The sequence below is a fragment of the Lissotriton helveticus genome, chromosome 11 (genome assembly GCF_964261635.1).
Source record: "Lissotriton helveticus chromosome 11, aLisHel1.1, whole genome shotgun sequence".
Taxonomy (NCBI): Eukaryota; Metazoa; Chordata; class Amphibia; order Caudata; family Salamandridae; genus Lissotriton; species Lissotriton helveticus.
Genome location: NC_136072.1, coordinates 10789366 through 10814538, shown reverse-complemented (window position 1 = coordinate 10814538; position 25173 = coordinate 10789366). Strand labels below are relative to the sequence as shown.

Sequence of the window (25173 nt, the reverse complement as noted above, 5' to 3'; positions counted from 1 at the left end):
GGCACGATGCTCCTGTCACAAAAATTAAACCTCAACAGGAAACACTTACAGATATAAATAAAGCAGGTGCCCGAGTTGAAGCTCAAATTCAGTCACCCATTATAATCAGCCCAAACAACTAGTGAGCACGGTCGAGGCTAGGCAGGTGTGCTTCCTCCCCATATCTACCGCCTACTATTAGATGTAATCCTTGATGGAGGTCTTTGGATCCACGAGTTTCTCGAGCGCAATCCCTGTGTACTGCTGTGACCAGGAGGAGGCTTCCTTCTCATCTGCTGCTCAGATCAGTCTCTGCCCCTTACAAGAAGCATGTGAACTCGCATGGAAACCCCACCCGTTTGGCCCCACCACACACACACTAGGGTACGCAACATTTTCCCGCCCTTTCCTCACTATGATGGACAGCTCACTCGATGGACCTCGACGCCCAAACAACTAGTGAGCACGGTCGAGGCTAGGTAGGTGTGTTTCCTCCCCATATCCACCGCTTACAATTAGATGTAATCCTTGATGGAGGTCTTTGCATCCACGAGTTTCTCGAGCAAGATCACGTGTATTTCTGTGACCAGGAGGCTGCTTCCTTCTCATCTGCTGCTCTAATCGGTCTCTGACCCTTTAAAAACAAGAGGCATGTGAACTTGCATAGAAGCCCCGCACGTTTGGCCCCGCCACACACACACTAGGGTATGCAAGGTCTTCCCGCCCTTTCCTCACTATGATGGACAGCTCACTTGACGGACCTCGGTGCCTTTCGGCGCGGTGGCACAGTTACAGACACACGTGTCACATTATTTGTGCAATGGCAAAACAATCCGCGAGTTTGTGGGAAAATCTGCAAACTCGCAGATTTTTTTGCCATTTCGAGTGAATTCGCGGACCACGAATCCACCAAATTCGCCCATACTTACCCACAACCCACTCCTAAACAATTAACACAATTAAGATATTTACCAAATATTTATTATTAATTACCAACCAAATAATAACAAATTAATTAACACAATTAATAATATAAAATATGAAATACCTAAATAATAATTATTAAAAATGATTAATTAATTACTTATAATTAAATTACTTCCCACCCTATTCTCCTATAAACCCAAAACTCGCTATGGAACTAAAACGCAAAATGTGCTTACAAAAAATTCAACTTCTAAAAATGTAACACATATATTCAAAAACAAATGCAATACTTTCACAAAAATATAGAATGCCTACGTTATAAATACACACTAAAATACATAACACTAAATAAAACAACAATATTTTTAACGATATTTTTGCAAACGATATTACTAACTTTGATATTTGGGAAAACAATATTACTTAACTTCAACTCACTATTCCTGACAACGATATTCTGACTGCAGATAATTTTTTATGTTGATATTTTGGACTCGATATTAGTGTTAGTCAATATTTGCAACTCGATATTTTGTCTGTTTACCGCTGAGTTTCTGTAAGAAATACCATACCTAGGGATTGCTTCTCTTTTGCCTGCCAAGGACTGGGACTGCGAGCTGACACATTTCGGATTGCTCTTCCCGTCACCTCTCGCGGAACCCGCTTCGCGGGTCCCGCTTCGTGTTGGACCGTGCCACTGACCCTTTTACCAACGCTGGACTGAGGAGGTACTGAGCAAACGCCCAATCCTCATCTTGGGGCGGTTTTTGGTGCAGGGCTGCGAGCGAGGGTGGGCGCAGGACTACAAGTCCCAGGAGCGCCCGCCCGTCTCCATTGACACCAGCTGGGACGCTCTCCCTGCAGGCTCCTCCCCCGTTTCCAGAGTTGAAAAACCACCTGCACCTGGGGTTCTGTGGATTGCTTCTCTTTTGCCTGCCAAGGACTGGGACTGCGAGCTGACACATTTCGGATTGCTCTTCCCGTCACCTCTCGCGGAACCCGCTTCGCGGGTCCCGCTTCGTGTTGGACCGTGCCACTGACCCTTTTACCAACGCTGGACTGAGGAGGTACTGAGCAAACGCCCAATCCTCATCTTGGGGCGGTTTTTGGTGCAGGGCTGCGAGCGAGGGTGGGCGCAGGACTACAAGTCCCAGGAGCGCCCGCCCGTCTCCATTGACACCAGCTGGGACGCTCTCCCTGCAGGCTCCTCCCCCGTTTCCAGAGTTGAAAAACCACCTGCACCTGGGGTTCTGTGGATTGCTTCTCTTTTGCCTGCCAAGGACTGGGACTGCGAGCTGACACATTTCGGATTGCTCTTCCCGTCACCTCTCGCGGAACCCGCTTCGCGGGTCCCGCTTCGTGTTGGACCGTGCCACTGACCCTTTTACCAACGCTGGACTGAGGAGGTACTGAGCAAACGCCCAATCCTCATCTTGGGGCGGTTTTTGGTGCAGGGCTGCGAGCGAGGGTGGGCGCAGGACTACAAGTCCCAGGAGCGCCCGCCCGTCTCCATTGACACCAGCTGGGACGCTCTCCCTGCAGGCTCCTCCCCTCTCACACTTATTCCCTATAAATCTAATAGACAGACCCCGCTGCGCGGGAGCGCGCGGGAGTGCGCCGGGAGAAGCCCGGGACAAGGGCGGGACCGTCTGTGGCCGTCAGGGGCCGAGGGAGGCCGGGCTGGGCCACCCCATTAACATCTACACTCCAGGTACCGTCCCACAGTTTGATATACTAACTGACTTGTGACTTGTGGAATCATCGGTGGGGCAGAAGGGGGGTTTTATGTACTATGGCTTGTACAACAAGCACCTCTACACTGCTGCCACCAATGGCAGAGACAGAGCCGGCTGTCATGGGCCCTCTTGATTCTTACTTCAAACGCTTGCCGCAGGATATTGATAAAGAGATTGCCCTGGCGGAAAGACGAGCTGGGCGTAGGCTCTCGATTGAGCTTCTGAAAAATCCACCTGAAAAAACTCAAGGTCTGAACTTTCCTGCGCTGGTTACACCACTGTCATCAATTGTTCTACCAGTCGCTCAGGACCTACTATTTGATGTACCCTCTCATACCGAGCTAGCTGTCATTTCTTCATCAGTCACTGTAGAAACTAGGTTATTTGTTGAGCATTCTGATGTACCCAGTCAATTACCTAAAGAGAAAGGAGTTCTAGAAAAACCCTGTGTGCATTTGGAAGTGCTTAAACCTAAGCCAGGTGTTAAAAGGAAATGGGGGGCTACAGTTAAAAAACCACAACCTCAAAAACCTGTGAGAAAGTATAGGAAGTTGGGTTCTAAACCATCCCTAAGCCAAGTCCCTGCAAAGAATGACGTAGTAATGTTGATGGGGGAGGATATAGCCGTCCAACCAGAAGTGGACCCTATAATATTGGTGCCTTCTACAACATTGCCGGTTCCAGACATAGATCCAGCTCTCATAGATCCAGCTCTTATAGAACTCCCGGGGCCACTATCTCCAAATCATGATTTCCTGGTAGAAGTGGGAAAAATAATGCGTTCCCTTCTACATCCCGTAGAGCTTAGACTGCAAAAGCTAGCTGAACAACTTGACCACCTAGAACAAGCTAGCCTAGACAATTTTTTTACAATTAAATCTTTAATTAAGTCTGGCAATAGATTGGGAGAGAATGGGAAGCAACCACATATAGTTGATAAAGACCAAGGAGTCGTGTTGGTAGACTTACAATCTCCGCCTGTAAATGCTACTCCTTCCCAGGAAAACAAAGGGGAGAATAGTAAGAAGGTATCTAATCCATTGTCCACTAAAATTATTAGTAATAGCGAGAAAACCAATTCCATTAACACTACCAATAGGGGTTGTAAGGTTAGTGCAAAAAACCCATCTGCCGTACCTAGCAAAAATACCACACCTTTGCCGATCGGATTGGGGAAAACTATGGCCAAAAGGCCAGGAAATGATAAAACCCCTTCTAGTAATAGCAACGGGAACAAGGTGGGGCCTACTACGCATATGGCAATGGGTGGTGGTCCCACGAGGGATGCCCCTAGTATCGGGAATGGGACTAATACTGTTGTGGCAGTGGAAAATATCCTTACACAGTGCCGTGTTCTCCCAGAGCAAGCACTAACAAAACCCCATATAAATAAATCCCGGTCTAGGATTCCCCCAGTACAGCTCACCCCGGACTCCTACCCATATGTGGCCATACTCACTAATGTTCCACCCCTAATGGAGGGCCATAGAGAAACTTATGACATGTTAAAAAACAAGGCCATGCATTGGCTTCGTGTCAATAGACCCCTGCCAGGGGGGGTGGATGGCCTGATAATTGGGGCAAGAAGAGTCGATTGGATAGGGAATACACTAAAGAAGCAGGGGGGTGAGTGTATTATAATTAACTTCCAGGATCCAAGGGTTGTGGGGCTGATAACGGGACCTGGTTGGAATATTAGTATTGGTGGGATTGGGGTTGTGGACCTAACTTTCTTTTATCCTAGACCGGTCATTTACCCAGGGGGTTGCAGAGAGCAATTGCGATCTAGTCTTTGTACTGGGGTTGAGGCTGTCCCCCCTGCTGTGTCCAACTTAGGAATAAATAATTACCATATACCGGCATTTATCCCCCAGATTGGGCAGGGACAGATGAGGTGGGAATATTGACAGAATCCAGATGAGCAACTACATCTGGAAGGGGAAATGGTTGGGGGTAGTAACCCTGTTGAACTAATGATAAACAATGACGATGAAATTAGTTTAACACCTGAAGCAGTGAACGTGAGTGATGGGAGTATTATTGCAAGCCCGGCGGGTAGTGTGGGTGAATTACCAATCCCAACCACTATTTGCATGAAGGAGGGAATAGCCGCTAATTGTGTAAACACTATTTTAGGAGAGGATTGTGAATGTAGGACGCTGGATGATTTGGTGCCCATGGCATTTATCGAAAAGGGGACCTGTATTGAAAACACCCTGGAGAGATTTCTGTCATGGAATATAGCGGGGCTGGGGGCTAGACTGTTGTCACAGCATTGGATTGATTTTGTAAGTGGGTTCGAAATGTGCCTATTCCAAGAGACGTGGGCTTGTGACCCAATATATTTCCCAGGATACTTAAATTTTTGTATACCAGCTACGAGAGGCCCCAGGGGTAGACCTATGGGAGGCCTTGTAATTTGGATCAAGCAAAATTCAAAGGTTAAAGTAAAAATGATTGATCTAGGGTGCAAGGATATACAATTATTAAGACTATCTGTAGGAAAGGGTGGCCTGATAGACATTTATAACATATATGCTAGGGGCAAGAGTCTTGGTAATTCTGACACCCTAGAGGTCTTATCTGCCTCCCTTGAATCCCAGTCACTTGGAAACAGAGTAATTTTGGCTGGTGACTTGAATAGGACATTTGAGCCTTTAGAAAATACTGCATATCCAATAGGAATGGAGGAAGACGCCCTTTGGGGCATCCCAAATCTAAACCTCATACCTGTGAAGCGGTGGTCAAAAGATATTCTGCTGTTGAATGCGTTATGTCTAGAGTATGGTTTGAGGGCCCTTAATGGTAGGACAAAAAGCGACCAAGGTGGCAATTGCACATTCGATAATGGACATAACAAAAGTAGGATTGACTACGTCATCTGTAGTCTTGAGTTATGGTGTGGCGTGGGTGACATGGAAATTGTGGGGAGAGTAGAAAGTGACCACAACCCCCTCTGTGTCTCCCACTCATGGTGGAAGGCCGCAAGTACTGATTCAGCATCAGGTAGTGGGAGCGTACCTGTTATGACTAATGACTCAAGACGGGTGAGATGGCCATATGTCCTGGCCAATTTGTCCACTATGGAGTCCATTAAACTGGAGACAGATAATGCTATTGCTGCCATGATAAAAGTAGACCCGGTAACACCCAACTCTGCTCAAATAACTAATATACATGACACATTCTTCTCCGTGATAAAACCGCACTTTACCAAGTCATCAAAGACTAATAGAAAAGTACCAATTACTATGGCGTCCTGGTTTAATAAACAGTGTAGGGTAGCCAGACTGGAGTTGGGCAGAGCACTCAAAAGTAGGGTCAAGGCCTCGATTAGCGCCGCTAGGAAACATTATAATGATAGTACCCGTAAGGCCAAGAAGTTGTGGGATGAGGAGTACTGGGAGGAGCTACTCGAGGCTTCAGGGCACTTTTCTGGAAAACTGTGAAATGGGGAAGAGGGGGTGCCCCTAACAATCCCGACAACAATGTCGATGAGGCATTGTGGGTCGAATATTTTAAACCCCAGTATGCTGAGAGTAGGGATCTAATGGCCATAGAACCAATCCCTATGGTATTCTGCAAGGATGATTTATTTTTATGCAAGGACGCGGAATTTGTGATAGCAAGCCTGCAGGGGGGGAAAGCCCCTGGGCTAGATGGAATCCCCTCAGACATTTTTAAACACGACAAGGCCCAGTGGGCTAAATACGCGACCTTGTTGGGAAATGGCCTAGCGAAAGGGGCAAAAATCCCAAATATATGGAAGGGGGCAATAATAATACCGATCTTTAAGAAAGGTGATCGGTCACTCCCGGCAAATTATAGACCAATAAGTTTGTTGGCCACCATGCAAAAAGTGGTGGGGAAGATGTTGGTTGACAAACTTATGGCCTGGGTAGATGACAACAATGCTTTATCCCCCTTCCAGGCAGGATTCAGACGTGCAACTAGCACGGTTGACCAAATTTTTCGCTTCACCATGCTGCGGTGGGGGACTGTACTCCTGGGCAAAGGCAGGCTCTATGTAGCATTTGTAGATCTCAGGGCCGCCTTTGATCTGGTGCCAAGGCGCACGTTGTGGGAGGTTCTGTACAAATTAGGGGTACCGCCTGATTTGCTTACGCTGATAATGCGTCTGCATGAAAGCAACTATGCAAAGGTCCAGTGGGGGAGGAATGGGGAATCCACCACCAACTTCCCAGTTGAACGGGGGGTCCGGCAGGGATGTGCTATGGCACCCCTGCTGTTCTCCCTGTTCATTAATGGCATCGTAGACAGGATATTGGACGCAGTGGTTGATGCACCTTCGTTAGCGGGCATCAGAGTTCCAATTCTGATGTTCGCTGACGACACTTTGATTGTGTCTAAAACCCCGTCGGGTCTCCAGCGAGCCTTGAACATTTTTGACTCCTTTTGTAAAGAACGGGGTCTCGAGGTCAATGTAAACAAAACCAAGTTGATGGCCTTTGGGCAAAAGCGCCAACCTCGACCCAATGTATTTTTGAACAATATCAATCTAGAGTTGGTAGATGTTTTCACATACCTTGGGGTCGAGATATCAAGTAAACTTGGTTGGTCAAGACACATAGAGAAGGCGGTGTTGAAACACCAGCAGATCTCTGGAGCACTCAGGGTCGAGCAAGCAAAATCCAAAACCAGGCCTATAAAACCTGTTCTCATGGTTTATGACGCAAAAGCCCTGGGCGCAACCCTTTACGGGGCTGAAGTCTGGGGCTTTGAGAGTCTTACTACCCTTCAAAGATCTGAGAACAGGTTTGTGAGAGGGATAACTAGTCTCCCGCAAAGTACCCCACTGATACCGCTTGGTTTAGATTTGGGTAGAAGATCGCTTAGTGACCGTGCCCGACTGAGGCCTATCCTTTATTGGAGACGGCTATGGACGACGGTGGAAATAAGACACTACGCTGAGGGGTTCTTAGCATTAGCCAAACTAGATGTCTTCCACAAAATTATATGGTTAAAAATGCTAAGGGATGTCCTTGCTGAGCTTGGGCTCTCCAAACTGTGGGAAAACCCCTCCGGGGAAGTATTCCCTAGTAAATCCAGTATTAAAGAACTATATTGGAACCACATTGATCAAAAACTTTGGAGGAGCGTAACTTCGGAATCCATGGGGGGTAGATTCTTGGAAATTAAACAAAAACCATCCTTAGAAAAGTATTGGGACTGTATAACTGTTCCAACGGATAGGAAATTACTTTTCCAGTTAAGGGCAGGCTCTCTCCCCCTGAGGTGTATGACGTCCAGGTGGAAAACTGGAGGTAGTGCGTGTTGCCCGTCATGTGGGGCACCCAATGAAAGCATCGCACATTTTCTTTTTTCGTGTGTGGCATATGTAAATCCAAGGAAATCCTGGTTAGCTCCAGTTTGTAGGAACCTCGGTGTCCTAAGTGGTGTTGAGGGGCTGAGAATTATTTGCTCCTCCACTGAAATGTCCATTGTGCTTGGAACTGCCAAATATCTGGGGTGGGCATGGTCCATAAGGAGGAGGGCTCTATCCACTAATGTGTTCTGAATTTTTCAGTTTCCTATTTTCCCTTGTATGACTTCTTCTTGCAGACAGCAATTTGGAGATATATATGAATTTTAACTTTAAAATGCGGTTAACATGTATGTTACGAGTTTTTATTGCATAAACTCGGGAATGGCCCGTAACGCGGAGGTTTCTGTATTGTAACATGCATTTAGTTTCCGCATATTATGAAAAAGCTTATTTTAGTTCCAATTGACAAACAATTTTTATGCTTGTGTATTATGTATTTTTTAACTATAAATTAATTGTTATAGAACGTTTGATGTTTTAAGAAATATATGCAATTTATATGTGTTTGCTTTTATGAGTGTATAACTCGAATAAAGCTTTTTCTACTCCCATACCTAGGTAAATGGTCAGTCCCAAGAACCATTATATAGTGTAAGGCAGGGGAAAATATAGGTGAAAGGTTAGGCTGCTGCCTGAGCCTATATTTGGGTACCTATATGAAACATACCAGTATTCATAATCAATTCTTGACTGGTATGGTCTTAATGCAGGACTGCTACTGCCTCACAGTCTGTATTGGGCTCAAAGAACACTAATTATTTGCCTAGAGGAGTCCTTGAGCTTGATCTCCCTGGATGGCTGTCCAAGAAGGAAAGTCGTCAAGCTCTATATTGGCAAATAATGCAGCCAGTTACGCTTTGACATTGCCAAATTGCATTCCATCTATGACCTAAGGTGGAAAAGCTCCAAGCTACTGGCATCAACAAGAAAGTCACTGGCCCCAACCCATGGGTATCCCCAATCATTGCTATTAGGAAGCTGAAGCAACCAGGCAAAATCCACATTTGTGTGGCCATGAGAGTGCCAAACGTTGCAATCAAGAGGGAATGGCATCTGACCCCCATCCTTGACGACCTCATTGAGGAACTAAATGAAGCCACCTGATTCTCTAAGGTGGATCTACAGTCAGCTAACCCTAGCTGAAGAATCCAGATACATGATGACATTTTCCACTCATGTAGAACTGTGACACTATAGACAACTGAATTTTGAACACTGTACAGGAGATGCAGGTGGGCCTGCCCGGAATCATCAGTTTGAGTGACGGCATCCTACTCAATGCTAAATGGGAAAGAACATTGTGAGAGGCTATGGAAGGCCCTGCCCGGATAAGGAAATCAGGACTCACACTGCATAAGGACGCATGCGAGTTTATGAAGCAGCAGATTAATTTTTTGGGTAAGTCTTCTCACCTGATGGAGTAGCCCTGGACACCAAGAAGGTCCACAATGTCAAGGAAGAGACCCTGCCTTCTAGTGACTCCAACATCAGGAGCTTCCTCCTAGAAATAGTCACTTACTGTGGCTACTTCATAAAGGATATGACCACTTTGACCCAACCCCTCCGAGACCTCACCAAGTCATCAACCACCTAGGCATGGGGTGAAGGTCAAGAGAGGTCATTCCAAGCCACCAGGGATGCACTCTCAACCATCACAATCATAGCCTACTTCAGCCTTGTGAGACCAACCTTCTTAACCATGGATGCCAGCTCAAAAGGTATGGGGAGCTGTTCTAGCATAACAGCTAGAATGTGGAGAGTGGGCACCCATAGTGTACGATAGCTGGTTACTAACCCCCTCAGAGAAATGATATTAGCAGAATGAAAATAAGCTATTGCCATATGCTGGGGGTGTCAGCAGTTCCATCTCTATGTTCACGGACACCTGTTCATAGCCACAATGAACCACAAGCTGTGGAGTCCCCTCTTAAAAGGCACCTTATAAAAACCTCAATCAATCATTAGATTTGTAGAGCGCTTCATCTCACCCGAGAGGGTATCCAGGCACCCCAGCATAGAGAAATGGATGCTATAATTTCAAGAATATCACCCATGAACTCACAACCCAGCCGACTACCTGTTGAGGCACCCAGAACACCAAGCCAGAAGAAGCAGATGAGGCTGACAAAACAAGGAGTTTTGTCTCATCCTCTACCAGTGTCATTGGAGACACTATCAGGGGTGGAAGGTAAACTCTGCTGCTCCAAGGGAGTCTATAAAGTTATGCTATTACATGCTCTGATTGTAGTGTGGTTTTTGGCAAATACTCTGCTATCCACCTCTTGGCAGATTTTACCAGTGCTCACCCCTAAAGGTAACACCCCAGCCAGTCTGCTTACACACCAACCCACCGCACCACAAATGCTGGAGTACTATGCACCAATAGAAGCAGTGTGCGGTTCACCTGCAACAGGGTTATATTTCCCAAATCAAGATAGTGGCGGGTTCTTTGTAGGATAGGTGTGCCATTTTTTTCTGGGCTTCTTCTATCCAACAATCCCTGTTCTGACTTGGAAGTACAGTCACAAAGACCTGCCTATACCCATCGTTCAACCTAGCAATTCCTTTGTGGATGAGAGGCAACATAAATTTGATCAAGTTAAAACTGTACAGTCAGATTCACGAAATGAGTCTTGTGTTGGTATTCTTCTTTTATTTTCAGTCGTGTTTTGGTATGCACAGAACAGAATCAGCCAACGCGTTTCACCCAAAGAATGGGCTTCTTCAGGGCTAAAGATTGTTGATGACGCACGTAATTCATCAAGGTTTGGCCATCTGAATTGTAGTGAATAGACGGTCTGTGTTGTATTGCGCAAACTCCAGTGTTGGAGAGTGTTCTCTGATGGCAGAAAGGACCTTGAGCTCGAGGCTTGCAGGCAGAAGGATCACATCCGGACACGGCTCCTTTTCTCAGATCCAGCATTTATGAGCAAAAGGTCCTTTCTGCCATCAAAGAACACTCTCCAACACGGGAGTTTGCGCAAGTTTCCACACCTACAAGGCCATGACTGATCCGGCCTCCCGAGGGCTGTCAACCCGTCCCCCTTCCCTACTCCTGTCCTGAGGAAGACCCGCTGTGACCACCCACTGGTGCACCACTAGGGTTGAAACGTCGATGCACACTTTTAGGTCCAGAACGACCAGGACTCCACAGAACCAAGGATAGGAATCACTGGAAGAAATAGCTCTCTGGCCTTCTAACTTGTACATAGCCAAATATGACCTCACTGTATATATTGTTCACCCTTTGAGCACTACAAGCACAATTGTCATTTGTTTCACTTGTCACCCATGTGAATATCTCTTGTTGACAGCATTTGCATTTTGTTCTTCACTTTGGACATCATTGAATGAAGTAATTCTCATTAAAAGAAACTACACAAAGTAATTTTCGTAGTCATTCTTTTTGAGATATTTGGTGCCTCAAGGACCTGCCGTAGAGGTTGCTTCAGATCATTACCCCTAAATGTTGGAACGTTTTCTACTAAGATAGGGGCCGATTCACAGAACTAACTTAAGACAAAATCCTAAACTTACTACTTTTGGTATTCACAGAAGTCAGGATTTTGTCTTAAGTTTGTCTTAAGTCTGTCTTACGTCTGTCTTAAGACAAACTTAAGACAAAATGCTAACTTCTGTGAATACCAAAAGTAGTAAGTTTAGGATTTTGTCTTAAGTTAGTTCTGTGAATCGGGCCCTCTCTTCCTACCCGACAGAACCTCTTTAGTTTATAAGCATACTAGTGGCAGCTCATGATGAGACTGTCCTGTATACTTTATGATATGAACGTTCCAATCACCTGGCGATACACCTGATGAAGGATGTGTGTTTGTGTTCCATACTGTGTCCATTTTGCTATCTGGTTTTGTTTTGGGACTGTGTTTTTGTTGTTGTTCTCTTTTCTTTTATGGTTAGGGAGGAATGTAGTGTTTGCCAATGAAGTAACTGGTAAACACCAAAGGAGAGAAGGAGGGGAAACTAAAATTGTCACCTTCCATGATGGCATAATTGAGAATCGCACAGTCATGTGGAACACAGAGAATAAAGGTAAGAGCATTACAGGGCATAGATAGAAATACCTGGGTGCACACAAGCAAGAAACCAGTGCTCCCTGTCCCCGCTCATCTTTTTGCACTGTGTGCAATGCCTATCAGGGGCCCAGAGTCTCGAGACTGGTGGAATATTCTACTCTACATGGCACCATCACAGTCGCACCATGATGGGCTCCCCTGGCTCATCGCAGAGCCCAGCTCCTGTTTTTATGTGCTTGCAGCGTGTAAGGTGCATTCATTTCACTCAATATTTTTGGGAGTTGGATTAATATTTTAGACAGTGCAGCTCAGAAACAAAATGGGGAGAACCTTGCTTGTTGTTTCTGAGCTGCATTACCTGAAAGTCAAATACCAGGTTAAATGAGTTGACTTTAGAGACTGCAGGCACATAGAACACTGAGCTAGTGCAGCCAGGGTTTCATATCTGGTAAAAATGTAAATGGGTTCTAGACAAGTAAAAACTAAATAATGTTTTCTTGGACCTTTCAGTTTGAGATTCGCACTTAATTCTCCTAAAGGTGGCAATAATGCTTTGTTATGGACCCCACACTGCAGAAATCATGTGTTGTAAAGATTCAGTCTAAATGATTCTTAGATGCTTGTTTTTCATTGTTTTAGATCTATTCTCACTAGTACTGATTGGACAGACCGCAATGTTTATTTTCCTGTTTTTTGGTGACTTCGAAGCATATTACATTGTAACACAGGTACAGATCATTTTGAATTCCATACACTTTACTTGCTACAGTCTTACAAGAACATTGTTTACATCACACTGAATGTTATAATGACTTACAGAAATGTTAACTAGGGGGACCCTAATGCACTCCCTTAGGGAGACTCTCAGTCAGCACCAAGGTCATCGGGTCTCCATGAGACCATGAGAGAGCTTTGGAGAAGAAGCTCCTTTCACTGGGGCATAGCTAACATAACCTTCTCATCTGCCCTCCTCGCCCTGTTACTTGCTTTTGCAATTTCAATGTCCTACCTTACACAGTGCTCCCTTCCCAAGCAAGAGTTCTTTCCTTCATCAAGGTCTACTGCCTCTACTATGAAAGAGGAATAAACCCACCTCCTTTCTATTTTTCTTTGTGCCCATCAGGGATCTTCCTTCTGTATCTTGAGCTAAGGTAACATTTTCCCTAAATTGTCTATCCTTTTTTTCTTTTAAGTAATGGATTGTGTCAAGTTACATGTCTGCCTTTGCTTGGATCTGCATTCTGATTAATAAGGACTGGAATTTATTCAGTAAATACGACACATTTGTTAGTGAAATACTTACAGTCCCTTTCTTTAGCTTTGCCGAAGTGAGAGGGTATTTCCCAGTTGCTGGGAGTACTGGAGTCTCAAGACAAATATCTAATAATAATCATTATTACAGAAATGTTAAACAGGAGGACCCTACTACATTGCCTTATGAAGACCCTCAAATATCAGGGACAGCGCAAAAGTCATTGAGCCTCCATTAGAGAGCGTTGAAGTAGTAGCTTCTTACCCTAGGGATGTAGCGAACATTAACTTGTCGTCTGCCCTCCTCCCTCTATTATTTTTGCAATTTCAATGCCCCGCCCTCATACCCTTCCCAAGCAAGATTTCTTTACTTTCCTTCATCAAGATCCACTCCCTCTATTATGAAAAAGGTAGAAATCTAAATCCTTACAATATTTTTCTTCTGCCCATCTGGATCTTCCTTCGTCATCTTGAAGTATGGTAACATTCTGCCTAGATTTCCTACGTATTTTATCTTTTAAGTAATAGATTGTGTCAAGTTACATTTGTGCCATTGCTTGGATCTGCATTCTAATAAATAAGGACTGGAATGTATGCATTGTACACGTCAAATGTGTTAGTGAAATACTTACAGCGCCTTTCTTTAGCTTTGTAGAATGGAGAGGGTATTTCCCAGTTTCTGGAAGTAATGGAGTCTCAAGCCAAATATCCATCAAATATTGCTTTAGACTGTTAAAATCTTCCCCATGCCTGTGAGTGGTGTTGTCCCAGAAAGCCTCACTGTTGTGTATGTTCATTAACTAAGAATATACTCTCTGAGGTAGATTAGGAGTAGGCAATTACTTATTCATTTAAGAACCAGAATTCTCCCAGAAAACCTTATAAAAGATCAAGGCAAAAGAACCATCTTCTATTTTACAACAGTTTCAGCCTAAACAGCAAAGTAATTGCAACAGAAGGCTTGATGATCATTATGCCAAAGGAAATCATAAGCAGATGTTCATGTTCCCTGTTAATTGAAAAAGTACCATTTGACATGTAGTCTCTGTTAATCTGCACTTTATTGCCCTTTCTCGTGTTCAAACATGGCTTATCTTCACACCATGTGCTCCACGTGTGCAATACACTCTAAGTGAACTCCAGGAGTTCAGCAAGTGGGAAACGCACTGTTCAGAACACAGCTAATGTTTAAGTGAGGCTAAAATTAGGTGGACAGTCCACGCTCCCTCACCATCTGACCCCAGTCCTGTTCCTGCACCTGCCCAGCTCCTGCTCTTTTGGCTTAGTATCTCACCATTAGATTGGAGTCAGTTCTAGCTAATTCAAAGTTGGTGTGGGCCGATGGGCTGCAGGCCATAAAAGATAGTGAAAGGCTGGATTTGTTCCAGTCCACAATTAGAGTTCCAACTATCATAGTTAAAGTTTATTTTGCTACTTTGTGCCTTGATTCGGATTTGTGAATGATCCGTTTCACTAGACTAAACAGTAAATTGATCATTAAATTTAAGGTTGTCCCACATCTGTTCTTCTACGTAGGAGATCCAAGAACTTTGGAGAGGAATCAAAAGTGAACATTTGATGGACTGTCATGGCACTTGAAACGTAATTGTTTGATTTTAGAAACGTAGAAACTAATCCAAACTTACACTAATAAGCAGCAAAATCCATCTGAGAATTGATCCAGGTGCATTATAACCTTGAACTTGAAGGATGATGCTCTTGTTTTGCATGACACAAGGTACTGATTAAATTAAAAAGGAACAGCTTTATATAGATGATACCCTGGCTATTAGATACTGATTAAGAACATGGGGTGTTGATGACAAGATTCAAAGGTATTATAAAGCTATTCATTGCTCTTGTTTGCAGTTTGTCTGTCTTCCCACTCTTTGGAGGGTTTACTTGTTCATCGCTGTGGTCATCCTCTTCATTGTATCCTACGGGGTTGAGGTGAGTAATCGTACATTTTCTGACCAATATGCCTAGTCACTGACTTTTACCTTACTTTGTGAAGCAAAATTCAAGGTTTTGTGGTTATAGAAACAATGTTAGCAATTACGTCTAGAGTTCAAATAAACAGCCCAGAAATTCAACCCTAAATAAACAAACAACCTGTGGAAAATACTGACTACTTTTGTTTGACTCACCCCTTAAAATGCACTTTACAAATATTGCTGTCTTATTGTAAACTAGCAGCCCGTCCCGACCTTGTCCGGGAGCAATTAGGCTTCCCCGACCCCCGCCTGCCCCGACATTGTCCAGCATTTCGTGCCCCCGCCCACCCCGTCCCCCGCCTGCCCCGACCCCCGCCTGCCCCAACATTGTCCCCCGGAGCCTTAAAAAGGCGACATATGATAGTCACAGCAGTGCACTATAATGTAAAACCGTCTCACTGTATTGCAGCTATTACTCCAGCCTTCGCCTGGAAATTACAATTTCCATGTGTTTAGAGTGGGGATAAACCGAACCAGATTTCCTGGCTTTCCTTCGGGCAGCTTGCTTTCCCCGTCTCCGCCTGCCCCGTCCCCCGCCTGCCCCGACCCCCGCCTGCACCGACATTGTCCCCCGGAGCCTTAAAAAGGCGACATATGATAGTCACAGCAGTGCGCTTCGGGCTGTTTGCTTTTCCTGTCCTCATGAAAAGTACCACGAAAAGAGGGCACATTTAAACACGGCTCCGAGGTTGACGGATCACTGTCGCCTGTGGGGTCTCTTTGAGCGGGGTTTACCCTTGACGGAGCTCGGCGTGCCGAGATTCCAGCATGGTAATATAATGCCCGCGTGTCAACCTAATGACCCTTAAAGCTGAAACGCTGAAACGCTGGCGCTCTGCAGTTCAACTTCCTGAGCTGTTATGAGTGTGATCGTGGTAGTTTGGAGCCTTACATCACCCAGTCCCCCGCCTGCCCGGACCCCCGCTGCCTTACCTCAGCCGCCGCTCCTCAGTCCACCACTCCTCGACGCTCGTCACCGCTCCTCCCCTGTGCCATGTCCGCCGCTCCTGGACGCCGCTCCTCCCCGTGCTCCTGACGTCAGCACGCCGGTCGCGGCCGGCGCTACTTCGAGGGGACTACTTTTTTTATAATGTAAATTTTTTAAATAAAACGTATTTTTTAACTTTATATAGCCTATGTCCATCTGCACACCCTGAGGATTCCAACGATGTATCGGGTGTGTGGATTGGTGCTGTGGTTCCCGAGTTTACCCGCCTCAAAGTTCTTCCTTTATAATAGTAGTATAGATAAATATGTGCTTTGATTACTGTTTTTTTATATTTTTACCCCCAGAGTCATGTACTGGATAGGCAGGAGCGGGCACAAGATATATTCTGTTTCCAAACTTATATCTGCAGAAACTGGCAGATTGGCACGCCTGTTTTTTCTCAGTTAATTTTTTTTCTTCATTTTTGTAATTTTAGACCAGCTATTCTTTGCTTTCTTTGATACAAAAATGAAATAATCATGACCCCATTCATCAAGTGCGTACTGAGGTCAATTTGAAGGAAAATCAAACTTATTTTTATGAAATCGTAATTTTCTTTATTTTTGCAGGAAGGAATTATTGGAAACCGAGCGCTCTGGGGTTGGATAAAGAAGAAGGTGAACTACAAATCCCAAAGTCAGTACCAGAAGCTGCAGCGACTTCTGGAAAGGGCTCCACAGTGGCCACCGATAAACCAAACCATCTATCCCGACTCAGCTGTTACAGAGCTAGAAGTTGAAATAGACTTCTATCACAACCCAGCCAGCATTTGACAAATATGTGCACGTGCTGACAAAGATATATCTCAACTCCTAGCTGCATGGAATCCAAAAAGGGACTCCCTGGTCTTTTAGCCAGCACTATTTATTTGCGAATGATTATTCATTGCTGATTTTAGAGACACATCTCGACCTCCTGGACCCACATGCTCAGAAGTTACTCAATAAATCTTGTGGAATTTAATGCTCAAAAACAGGTCACAGCCTGCTGGTCAGGGCCTCGTACTGAGGTAGAATGTGGGATACTTAACGGATGGTTCTATTCATTATTACAAGCCCATAGTAAAGGTTAGGAGAACATCTCCTTACATTGTCAAGAAACAAAGTCAGGCTTTGGTAGACGAAGGGCAGACAGTGGTTTTGTGGCACCTGCACGATTGCCCATTAATTAAAGGTATTAGCCACAAATACACAAAGTGGGAATTATGCCCAACATTGGTAATTACTCTGATTTCAAGAAAGGATGTTTTGTAGAATGAACATATTAAAATCTTGGCTCCAAATGAGCCTGTCAACCTGCCAGTGATTCCCAAACAAGGCACTGTGGATAATGTGTAAAAGGAAGGTAAATCACAGGGCCACATGAATAAATGGTGTAAATGAGAGTAGAGCTAGGTATGCGGGTGCGAAAGGGATGGGAACACAAGAGGATGACCAAATGGTGTTCTGAATCAGATGGTTGCAAATGGATGAAGTGTTGCTTGAAGAGGATGCTCTTACCTCCTTTCTAAACAGCATACGTGATGTCGTTTGCTGGATATGGGTCTAAAGGGAGTCCCAGGCCATAAGAAGCAATAGGAGATGCAAGCAGTGGCAGTATGTAAATGGGGTTGCTGCTGCTCTGACTAGAGAGTTTAAAATTCCTCTGTGTATCATTTCCTAAATAATGATAGTTATTCCTGCAATAGTTTCTTGAGTCTTGTGATAAGGTGTGTTCTGGGAAACACTGCCTTTGGTCAGACATTTACCCTACAGGTTCTACACCTTTTATTAGTCTAATATCTTTTTCAGTGAAATCCCATACTTCTGGATTCACTGTCTCTCTCAGATCAAAAGGAAGTTCTTCAATAGTTAAACTGGATATATTCCTTCAGGCCTCAGATCCTTGGATCAGTGATTTAGAGGTCTTATTCGGCTGTGGGGATATCCCCTTCAGACCCCAGTGTTACTGCCTGGAGGATCAATCTATTTTCATGCCCACTCTGTCCTTATACAGATTTAGAGACCTAAAGTTAGCTCTTGTTTCTGGGCTACACAGTTCCCATTGCATGCTGATCTGGTGCGCAACCTAATAATTCTACTTTTGTGTACTTATGGACTTGAGCCTGAATTAGAGATGCCTGCCTTGATTAGGCCTCCTTACAGTCCGGATCACGGAAACAATTTATATTTGTACCCCCCATTTATAGTCCTGTACCTGTTTCGTGAGAGTTATTGCCCTTATGAGCCCTGACGAAGTTCTCCATGAGAGAATGAAACACGTTGGTTGAAACCTAAAGTTTTTACATAGCAAAAGAATTGAAAATAAAGATTTCTGGAAAACTTACTATCATTCTCTGGATTTTGTCACCCTGCTCATGCCCACTGCTTGCTACAGCTGTCTCATGTCTGGCCATTTTGAACTCCACATCCTTGTCATGAGTCTGAAATTCAAGACCATTTGGGGTACAAAAGATAGTACAGTTCAACTTGCACATTAAGGACCTCTTTATGAAGTTGGAAGACTATAATCTACCCAACACTGTTTCGGTCCTGGAACTGACTGACCGCCGGTTGGCGGTCCCATCAGCCTCATTAGGATGCAACCAAACACTGTTCGGTCATTATCCTACATTTCCCTATGGGAACATGTAATATGGCTGCAAACCGACCGTAGTACATGCTCCCATAGGGAAGTGGGAGGTGTCAGCATTGACAGGGGGCACCATAGGTGCCCCCTCAGCACCCTACTGGAGGCCTTTGGTGAAAGAGGGCCCTGCTAGGTGGCCCCCAAAGTCAACTTCCAACAACAATTCTGTGTTGGAAAGGCCGGCACGGAAAGGCCTGCGGAATCCGACATTGTAATCCAAAGGGTGGAAAGGCCGTCCTTGGAGACAGATTACCAGCTGACTTCCTACTGGCAGACGGGCTCCTAGAGCCCATCGGAAGCCAGCCGGAAGGTCCAGCCGGTTTCAATTCTGACCACCTGAAACATTATCAGGCGGTCAGAATTGAAACCGACAATCCGCGCCGGAAGGTCTTCGACGTAAAGTCGAGGCCTTCCGACACGGATCGTAATCGGCCCCTAAGTCTCTGCTTAATAGGTTTACAGGACTAGTGTCACAAACAACAAACTGATAAACTTCTTCAAATTAACACATTTTTAGGGGGATCTTTTCTGAAAATGGGTCTGTGCTCTGTTTATTTTAAACTCCTACAACTTGGATCTTCTTCCTGAGAGGGGTAGGTCAGGGATATCCGCTGTTCTAACAGTAGATTGGGTAGCAACAGTGTCCCCCAGACCACTGCCTACTCTTAAAACATGAAAAGGTAGCTTTGCATTTTTATTTTTGTAATGTATCCCATTTTTCTTTAAGGAAAACAGGCTACATTACAAAAAAATGCTTTATTTAAAAAACAATCACAGACATGGTGGTCCCCAGCAAGCCACCATCCCTGTGATTGAAGCCATTCACAGTGAGTCACAAATTGCAACCTGCCTCATCCTCATGAATATTCACGAGGCAGGTCCATTTGCGACCCACTGCGAATCAAAAATAGTGTCAAACACAATGTTGTACATGGTAGTTTGCCATTTCCTAATAGCAAATTGCTAAACACACGATTTCGTACATCTGGCCCCTAGTCCCTTCAATTATGGCTTTCCTCCATCTCTGTTGTTGTTCATCCCATCTAGCATCTGCATAATTATGCAATGCTTTCTAAATCTTTTTTTGATATTTCTCTCTCTTCTTTGCATGTGCAGCTGAATCCAATAAATTCACTGCATCATATCGTCTAGATCTAGGAGGTGGCTTCATCTCATATAATGTTTCCTCTAATCTCTCAGTTATTCTTAATTCAAAGGTACCTATTTAGGGAAAATAAAGGGATCTTCATCCTCAGTGATCTACCACCATTGACGAAGCCAAAAAAACGTTTAATCCTGCATTAGTTGTCATATAATGTACAATCGTGCCCTCAAGTGGCCTTCTGTGTCCTTCTGTACAGGAAAGTTCATAATGCTCTTTAAACATTTCATGGTTTCAACTTATACATCTGCAATCAATATTAATGACTGTTAAAGTCCCCAATTTTTTGATAATTTCCTGCAAATGTCAGTTTTCCTTCCTCCAATGTTAGTAAAGCTTTCAAAATAAAGATCTTTTCACCAACTACAAAGAAGCTCAACAGACCAACACCCTATTTCATCATCAACCAATACCAGCGTGACAGCACAGCAACCGACCAATCCCAGGGTGGCACACTATGATGTATGAACTCACCCTTAGTACCAGTTCCCTCCTTTACAGTATTCTCTCCTACGTGTAATACTTCACAACTGCAACAAATTCATGTAGCTAAACACTTTGTCTGCTCTTCTAAAAGAGTAGATATGATTAAAAAATCTAACTATTAAGGTTTTTGTCACCCTGCAACTTGTTTTCATTAAAACACATTTCTCATCCTCTGAATAAAATCTTGACTGGTGAAATTTCACCCAAATAAATGCAGCTTTACCTCTAGGCAGGTAGGTTCCACTAACATCAATTGAATTAGTATAATTTGTGGAATGGGTCAATACAATGTAAAAGATTACCATGATGTGTGCAGGCCCAACAACGGCAATACCAATAAAGGCAGTATCAACGTATGCCATAAACTGTGCTTGCATGACCTCGCTAATACCCATCAATTCAATGCCAATGTAAGTCATAACCTGCACTCACAGCGCTGACACCAGCAATGACAATATCAATGTATGTCATAATCCATGCACAAATGACGATACTGTTAAGAACAATGTCACTGTACCTTATGCCCTATGCAAACATAACAGTGTCAATACCATTAAAAACAATGTCAATGTATATGATGACAACTGTACGCACAATGTTAAGGATGTCGATATAAATGATACAAGTGTGAGTTCAGCAAGAGGTTTTTGGAGTTTTCAGAAATTAATGGCGCCTTCCCGTATCCGGCAACCGCTAAACGCCGCGACCTAGCTTTGGCACACAGCCATAGCTGTTTCTACAGATGGCATTACCCGCCCGTCTCATTGTACTTGGACTTACGAAGAATATCCTCCTGAAAAACGGCCATCTCGGTCTGTTTTTATTACTTAACCCAACTAGGACCGGGTTGGAAGTATCACCGGTCCCCCGATATCGTTCTATTCTCACAAGAGATCAGCCCTGAAGAGTCACGGTAATATTCCGTTGACGAAAAACATGTCGGTTGGCCATTTTCCCTGGTGGATCTCCTTCTGATGGGAGCACCAGCAGTGAATAGAAATAAAAATCTTTGAGAGAACAATCTGGTGACGATCTTATCCTTTATGTTTGAATACATGTGATAACCTTCACAATATCTTACCCTTATTTGTGTGCTCTGGACTTTGCTTGATAAATGATACAAGTGACTATGATATTACTTTGCGATATTACTTTCAGGAGTTATAATGAACTCACATCATTGCTGTCACATTTACCCAAGGTGACCTCCCCAGAGTCAAAGAAACATGGTCCCATGACCCTCAGCCATGCCTATCGAATCCCAGGTCACAGATGGGGTCTGTGTTAGATAGATAGTTGCACCACAAACAGTTATGGGGAAATTGGCCCCAATAAAACACATTTGGCTAAGGGCTCACATTCCCCAAAAATACCACAAAGCTAGATATCACATGGAGAGAGAAACTCTCAACCAATCAGGACTCAACATGCACACCACTAGTAGTGATCATGCGCTCCTCATGCCGTACATCTGGACACATACACACTGGCCCACACTAGCCCTCCCAGAGGTTGGGAGCCATCTGTGTCCTTTTTGATTTATGACTGAGATGCTTTATTGTACCTCTTGAACTGTATGTACCAACAGCCAAAACGTTGTACAAGGACAGACTTTGAGCAGACGCACTCTGTCGGGCTGTTTCGTCCTCAGTGTTTAATTAAACAAATTTGCTCCTGTTTTGCTGAACGCCTCTTGCCTTTTCATTTATTTAAGGTAAATTCATATCCAAGCAACAGAATCACAATACTTTGTTACAGGCATGAACCCTCGGGCCCCAACTGGAGGCTGCCAGGAGAAGGGGGCCCTGCTAGGGGCCCCCAAACTCGCTCTCTTCCAGGCTTTCCATGTCGGAAAGCCTGACATGGAAAGCCTGTCAGAAAGCGAGCATCATAATTCCAAGGACAGAAATGCTGCCTATTGGGATTATGGGATGGTCTCCAACTAGATGACGGGCTCATTGAGCCCGCCAGAGTCCAGCCGGAATGACCAGCCTGTTTCAATTCCCACCGCCAGCATGATAATGTGGCGGTCAGATTTGAAACTGAATTGCAACCCGGAATGCCCGTGACCGCAGGCCGGAGGATTTCCGGGGCGCATCTTAATAAGGCCCTAATTTTTGCTTTTCGGCCTCTCTCTCCACCAATCCAAACTCGTCCTCTCCATGGGAATCGAATCACAACAGTAGTTTTTTCGGCCTGGAACAATGAGCACTCTAATTCTAACTCACTTTCTATTACTTTGTAGTAAGTTTATCTCCTTTAGATGAAACTCCTTTGAGTTTCCATACGCTTTGCATTAATTCTTGGTTCTCTGAACTATGGGGGTTACTTACAAGTTCCTTGTCCCGCCAATGCATCGTATTTTTGGGTGCACCAGCAGCTTTTTTTGTGCCATATTTACAAACTGATGCATTTAGAGAGATGTGTCACTTATGAGAGACCTGCGAAAGAATGGATCTACACCAGAATCTTATGCATCACGCATGTTTTATTATATGCAAGGTAGGTGTTCCTGCTAAAGTTTTCCCGCAAATCTGATACAGGGGTATTTTGGGAAATGACGATCTTTAGGAAGTGTGGTGCAGATTTGCCAATTTGTCAAAATTCCTGTGCCTCACATCAGCTATTGCAATAAATAAGAAACCTGACAGAAAAGTCTGGCAACCGCATTGACAACATGGACCTCCTCATTTTGCAACTAGGAGTTGGACGGAGAAGACCACAACCACCACCAGCCTGAAAAGTTTCAGAGCTCTGGCATTTCCTTGTGTTTGTGTTTGCACTGTAAATCATACTCTTGGGGGGGAGTTTACACACTGCCCAATATAGTTTTCCCCTACAATTGTTAGTGCATGTGCACGTGTTGCAGTCGGTATCGTATGGATTATTGTTTTAGATGGTTGCATAGAATCCATGGAGTATTAGCACATATGCTCATGCCAACCACTTACCATTCCACGGTGACAACATTTAGATTTGATGCCTGCTCTCCATGGAAGTTTCCACCACATGGATAGTAACTTCAATCATTCTCACCAATGACAGTTTAGTAAATTTTGCTGGGCATTAATGAGACCTGGAGTCACTACTTACTACTTTGCATGCGCCAAGGATTTGGATATGATAGCTTTCTTTCACTCCAAGTTGTAATTTGTGTGAAGTGGCACAAACAGGTTGTAATGTGGGCATGTTACAGTGCTCCCTTTTCATGGTGGGTGATATACAGTCTCTTTTCCATTTGGGTAGATGGCAAGAGATGGAACACCCCCATTCTTAATTTTAAAAAGCGGAGCTTGGTTCGTGTGCTGAGGGGTGAGTTAAATAACTGAGGTTTCAGTAGATCATATGTCTTAAGGGTCATCCAACCATGGCTTCTAGCTTCGAGACTTGCCCTGTCTTCCACTGAGGAGAGCTTTTTCACACTTATTTTTGCTAGCCTCAATCATGTGTTTTGCCTCCATTGCTACAAGCTGGAGGTTGTTAACTGAGCACTTGATACGTTTTAAATTAATCATAAAGCTTTCAAAAGCTTGTGCCTCTGCCTGAACATGTTGCACCAGCCTGGTGCTGAGAAGAATTTCTTGATGGCTGTGGTCGCTTTCTAATCTATTGCCAAACCCAAAGCCAGAGACATGATTCAAGAGGGAAATGCTGGCAAAAGTGTAATCGATTAGAGATGCACAAGTTTTTAATAGGAATAAGAGATCAGGCAGCCTGTCAGGAAAAAATGCCCATTGAGGACTCTAAGGCCGAGATATTCCAAATTGCCTTGGAGGGTGCTGCCCTTTGGGTCCTCCTTACACCATCCAGGACCATCCTGCGGTGGTATGGTCCAATCGCTTTCCTGTGATTTAGTTACCTCATAAGTCGGACCTAGTAAGTCGGACATCAGCCACATATTAAAGTCCCCAGATGGTATGATGTCTGCATTCAGGATCCCAGATCTAATTTTCAGTACTGTTGCTGTCACCTCATCAGAAAGGGTTAGCCTGGACGCTGAATTAGGACAAAATGTACATGTTCAATCAAATTATGGGCCTGGGCTGACCTTTGTAGGTTCTGAGAGAGATTCCCACTGACTGGATAGACTGGGAGGAGCATACAAGATCCCATGAGGTAATCATGCTATTTGTTGATACGTAGATGGCTAGACCTCCGCTGCCTCGTCCCAGGGCTTTCATTTTCATTGCTGAAGTGTGGTGAGTTTTCAACCCTTCCAAGTGATGTGGCTCCACAAGCCATGTCTCTTGTAACAAAATGATCTCAAATGACCGTAGGTAGGAGATCGTGGCATCATGCCCAAGTTTGTTTGATGATTCAAAATGGGGTGGTGATGGACAGAGTATCTGAATTAAGCAGAACACTCCTACCCAGTCAAAAGATCAGGGCTTGATCCATCACCGTTTTTTAGCTCACTGCACCATCCCAGTTCAGAACCTGGCTACATGCAAATTAGTCTGACCCTGGCCCAGTGCATCATGGGAACAGGGCAGACCAAACTACCAAGCCAATTCTTTACTGGAAAGGAAACAAGCTTCCGGGGACCGGTTTCTGGCATTACAGCCGTCTTCGGCCCGGCTTGCTTGAATCCTGATGGTGCAGTGAGCAAGGGACTCACATCTGAGCATACCCTTTCACACTTGT

The 25173-nt window shown here is 44.4% G+C and overlaps 1 protein-coding gene across 1 annotated transcript in view; it reads left to right on the top strand.

Annotated features, from left to right (window-relative positions):
* Nucleotides 1-18578, top strand: part of LOC144791846 (putative cation-transporting ATPase 13A4) — a 446251-nt gene extending 427673 nt beyond the window's left edge. The window contains exons 28-30 of the mRNA XM_078666631.1: nucleotides 12660-12748; nucleotides 15141-15221; nucleotides 16823-18578. Of these exons, the coding sequence (XP_078522757.1) occupies nucleotides 12660-12748; nucleotides 15141-15221; nucleotides 16823-17026 (374 nt within the window). The 3' untranslated portion in view covers nucleotides 17027-18578. The remainder of the gene's footprint in view (nucleotides 1-12659; nucleotides 12749-15140; nucleotides 15222-16822) is intronic.
* The last annotated feature ends 6595 nt before the right edge of the window (nucleotides 18579-25173 follow it).